We start from the raw sequence: 5,215 nt of genomic DNA on the forward strand, positions 1-5,215 counted from the left end.
ATTTATTTTCCCTGTTGTGACTTTCTGTCCCAGTGACCTGGTGTGTTTGTTAAAGGCGTAAGAACTAGAACCCTGTCTTGCCCTTGCAAGCCAATATTCCTGTTAGATAACCAATGTTCATCTACTAAACCTGGATCCAGACCTTCTGCCTGTGGCATCATGCATTCTCATGTCTTTTAATATATAGTCTTACTGATAAATTAATGCCAGAAAATGCTTTATTGTTAAATTTTTTCAAGCTAAACTTTGTTTTTGTCATCAGCAATTGCCTCCGGATCCTCTCTGGTCCTTATGGGTGGGTCTATGGTAGATCCTAAAGTATAGTTCCTGGAAACTCCTATTAAAGACAGCTGAGGTTCATATAGCAAGGACTCATGGACAAAACCAAAGGGGAAGAGCTGAGGAAGGGAAGGAGGGAGGGGGCAAGGGAAAGTGGTGGGGGGTAGGTAGAGACAAATGTATTTGAAAAAGTAAATTAAAATAAAATTAAAAAAAGAAAATTTAAAAAATGAGATAAAAGTAAAAGAAAAAGTAAAAATTCCCAGGTTCTTCACCTTCAGAATTTCAATAACAAAATATATATATGTATGGGCAGGGCTGGCTCTATGGACATGTATCTTGTGTAGCTGCACAGGTCTGTGCTTGGAAAAGTCCTGACCTTAGTTTAAAGCTCTGATGCTGCTGCTTGAAATTATTAATCATTTTTGAGCAGGGGACCTATTTTTTCATTTTGCACTGGGATTCAACATTTATGTAGCTGGGATGGTTTTGTGTGTGTGTGTGTGTGTGTGTGTGTGTGTGTGTGTGTGTGTGTGTGTATTTGAGGGTAATGTCATAAACATCCATTTTGAGGAAAGAAGAATGCACCAACTTTCTTCAAATTCTACCATGAAGATATTTTTAAAAAGTTAAGCCCTAAAATTAGTGAAGATATGAAGAAAAGAGGTCTTATTTATTACTCTGGCAGTGTAATTTTCCTAGAGAAAATTTAATTTTTATATATATTTAAAGACTTAAAAGTTCCCTTGGATGTGAAATTCAAAATCTTAATGCATTATTTGCCATATCTTTGTCCTTAGGGTTATTTTTTGTTTTGACTTATGTTATCTTTATTTTCAAACTTTATTCTTATTAAGGTAATGCATGCCTAAAGTTTAAAAGTCAAGCAAAAAAAAAAATCAATGAATTGAAAAAGCTTAGAGTTGTACTTGAAACCTTGCTTTCCTTATCCCACAATACCACGCACTCTTTCTTTCCAGCTTGGGCCCAGCATAATGGCTCCCGCAAAGAAGGGTGGTGAGAAGAAGGGCCGTTCTGCCATCAACAAGGTAGTGATCAAAGAGTACACCATCAACATCCATAAGCACATCCATGGAGTGGGCTTCAAGAAGCGTGGCCCTCGGGCACTCAAAGAGATCCACAAATTTGCCATGAAGGAGATGGGAACTCCAGATGTGCGCAATGACACCAGGCTCAACAAAGCTGTCTGGGCCAAAGGAATAAGGAATGTCCCATACCGTGTCTGGGTGCGGTTGTCCAGAAAACGAAATGAGGGTGAAGATTCACCAAACAAGCTCTATACGTTGGTCATCTATGTACCTGTCACCACTTTCAAAAATCTACAAACAGTTAATGTGGATGAGAACTAACTGCTGATTGTCAAATAAAGTTATAAAACTGCGTTTGAGGTTTGGTTTCCTGTTTCTAGTGGCAATGTAATGTGTTTGTATATCTTAAAGTACTTGCCAATTAAAGAATCATTTGGAAAGCTTAAAAAAAAAAGAAAAGAAAAAGCTTATAATAAAAAACAGCAGTTTCTTGCTTTACTATTTATCCTCGTTCCTAACTCCTGTTTCCTAGAAGCAATTCATTTAGCTATGTCTTCTGGTATTTACTTCTCTATTTTCAGGTTATTTATTGGTTTATTAAATTTAAGTTGTCTATTAACTTCCTTTTAACAATAATGATGATTTAACTCTCTTATACCTTCCCACAATCATTTTAATGTCTTTAATGTGTATTTTTGCATGATCTTAGGAATCTGTTGGTTTTATAGGCATACATTTTTAGGTTTACAGAATTATTGTGTTATATATTTAATTGTGTCTTACTTTTTCCACCAAGCACTGTGGATTTAGGGTTTATCCTTGCTGCTTTATATTTGCACATGCATGAAGTTTATTCATTGAAGCATTGTTAGTATGTAATAAAAAAGATTAATGTCAAGCTAAACGTCTATTGCCAGAGGATAGATTAAACAAATATATTAGAATATTCTGTCACAGTCAAAAAGTACAAATTAGATCTTGTCCCTGTTCAGCAGGTATAGAATAAGTGCATGTAGATCAAAGTTTCTATGAGTGAGTCAAGAGCCCTCTGTGTCAGCCATGTGCATTTTCTCTCTTGTGGAGGCTGGGCAGTGGACTGTAGAGCATCTCAGTGCACCTAAGTGCTCAAATTGTGCCCTATCCTCTCTGAGTTTTCTCTAGACCAGGTTGGCCACCACTTCCTGGACAGTGTTTTTTCTCTTGAGTCAGTTTTCTCTCTAGATCCCAGTCTTTGGAGCTCTTCACTTTTTCTTGTTCCTTTCCTGCCTCTCTCATTTCCAATCTCTTTTATTTTACTGGGGAGAAATCAAATAGCTTATTAAAACAGAGTTCAAATAATTAATAAGAGGGGAAATGTTTTCATTCCTTATAGGCCAATTATTCTGTTACAAAAAGAAAAAAAGGACTAAATATTCAAATATATTTATATATAGTTAAAATTTCACATTATCAGGTTTTTTTTAATTTTTTTATTATTCTCAATACCCCTTTTCTACCCTAGGTAAAGAAGAGAAGAGAAGGTATGATTATAGATCCAGGCTCAAGGAACATAAACCTGCCCATAAATCAGCAATAATACAGCCCTGGGTCTGAGGCCTCCCACTGGAGTCTCACTACTTCAGCTATATAAGGACTGTCTGTCCTTACTATAAGGACTTCTAGATTAAATTTAGAAGTAAAAGTTTGCTTCTTACTATGAATATTTATTAACCATATAAGAAACTCTCATACCATCCCCCACCAAGTCTTTAAAGAGCCCTATGGTGACAGCCTCTGAACTGAGGGCTGGAAAGATGTGGGCTTTGGGTGAGGACTGGGGGATGCTGCATTTTGTTCCTCATTTGGCGGTTCCAGTGCTTACATCAGGCCCAGTGCTTCAGTGGAGGCTTCAGTCTTTACCTGTTGGCTCCCAGCATTGAGTTTCAAAGGTGTCTCAGAGGTATAGGAGTTGAAGCCTGTTCCCAGATGTCTCATGGTGCCTTACATAAGGGGAATAATATTAGGTTGGAGATGGGAAAGAGATACAGTTAAAAGAATGGGAAGGGTATGTCAGATATAAAACCTGGGTCGGTGATTTATTGTTGTCTGATCATAGAGATGCCTGAGGAGAAATGTCTAAATAATTAGATAAATTTAGTATCTCTTCCTGGCTCCACTCTTTCTTAAAAACCTGGTTGGGTGGGTTTTTTTTTTTAATATGAGAGCAAAGGATTCTTGCATACATAAGCAAAATTCTGCTTAGGCCAGCTGAAATCCTGGCCCTATTAATTGTCTGCCCATCTTCTTTGCAACTGAGGCCAAACTGCACTGACACACTTTTTCTCATTCAACAAATGTTTACTGAGCTTCCATGAAGTGGCAGGTACAGTCCTCTCAAGTTTTGAAAATGTGTACCAAACTCTCACATCTGGAGGTTTAACAAAGTTCTACTTGGTCCTAGATGAATTCCATTGAGAGCAAAAACAATTTTACAAAATCCTATTCATGAGTAATCAGTTTATTGGTCACTTTTGACACAGTTGGATATATATGTGTGTGTGTATATATATGTGTGTATATATACACACATATGTATGTATATATACACACATATGTATATATGTGTGTATATATACATACACACATATATATATACACACACATATGTGTGTATGTATATATATAAATAATTTGATTTTTTCACCTTCAACTTCTATTTGCAACCAGACTTCTATTTCTGCATCTCAACACTATTTTGGACAGAGTCCATGATGTTTCCTTGTCTTTCAGTTATTAAAATGTGAGATCCCATATTTTAACTGTCTCTGTTCACCCTGTCAATGGGAGAATTTTGGTTTTCAAGATTTGAAAATCAGCAAGGACAGTGGTTTGTTCTTTTGATTTTCCTCCTGCTCCAACTATTTGTACTGAGGGTGGAGAGTTGGAAGGGCAGGATCTATTATTTCATTATATTCCTTTTCTACTTTAGCAACCTTAGAAATTATAGTTGATGACATCAGCAATCTGCCTCTAAAATTTCTCTATTGCTTTAAGGCTTAGCTCTTCAAGGCTGCGAGCTCACTGGATTATAAGAAACTCATATGTTTTGTCTTACCATCTACCTTGTGTTCTGATCACTACCTGTTCATCTTGTTGCTAAAGGAGGAATCCCCTACCATAAAAAACGTCTATATGGTCAAACACACACCATCTGACACTGGACAGAAGAGATTGACAGCATTTATTTGTAACATATACTCACAGCTCTAGGGGAGAAAGATGCCATGCAAAGCCACATGGGATTGTACTAGAGAATAGTATGAACCAGAAAGGCTGAGGGAGGCAGAAATTTTAGTGACAAGAAGATTACATGACCCTTAGTTTCCATGGGAAGATATGATTGGCTTGCTTGAAAATTTTGCAAGTTGGCTGCTAGGTGAAACCTGTCAGGTTAAGGGCCTAATGGGTTGCAGCTTCTCCAGATAATAGAACACTAACTAGAGGTGGAGCTGTTCCACTGCCTGGGGGGCGTATCTGTCAAGAACATGAGAATTCATAGTTTAGGCTTTTCAAGCCCTGTTAAGGCTCAAAGATATCAATGCAGTACATGGAATTTCAGACTTTATAATACATCCTTCCATCTCTCTTGGATGTCCTTATAGCTCACCTCTGGACTAACAACAGATCACTGAGTTTGCTGTCCAGAAGACATCCAAGGAGGGAATGTCTTGAGTAACTGTTTTGAAGCATTGCCCCTTACCTGTGAGTGATGTTTTGACAAAGGAAAATAAAAGCATTGGGGTGAGTGGGAATCTTCTTTCAAAGCAGTGTGATCCAAGCTGCTTCCACCAGCTCTTGATGTGACTCCTTATTAAACTGGGAATGGGGCAGAGAAAGACAAGGCTATG

At 37.5% G+C, this 5,215-nt stretch overlaps 1 protein-coding gene across 1 annotated transcript; it reads left to right on the plus strand.

Moving 5' to 3' along the window:
• Positions 1 to 1,235: 1,235 nt before the first annotated feature.
• LOC129062119 (60S ribosomal protein L31-like) lies at positions 1,236 to 1,780 on the plus strand. The gene has a single exon (XM_054562873.1). It carries the CDS (start codon positions 1,275 to 1,277, stop codon positions 1,647 to 1,649), a length of 375 nt encoding a protein of 124 aa, XP_054418848.1. The 5' UTR covers positions 1,236 to 1,274; the 3' UTR covers positions 1,650 to 1,780.
• The last annotated feature ends 3,435 nt before the right edge of the window (positions 1,781 to 5,215 follow it).

Source organism: Pteronotus mesoamericanus, unplaced genomic scaffold, assembly GCF_021234165.1.
Source record: "Pteronotus mesoamericanus isolate MK-2021 breed Mesoamerican mustached bat unplaced genomic scaffold, CSHL_Meso_final scaffold_705, whole genome shotgun sequence".
Lineage (NCBI taxonomy): Eukaryota > Metazoa > Chordata > Mammalia > Chiroptera > Mormoopidae > Pteronotus > Pteronotus mesoamericanus.

Coding starts and splice junctions, on each gene's coding strand:
- LOC129062119 (XM_054562873.1), top strand. CDS start 1,275: ATGGCTCCCGCAAAGAAGGGTGGTGAGAAGAAGGGCCGTTCTGCCATC.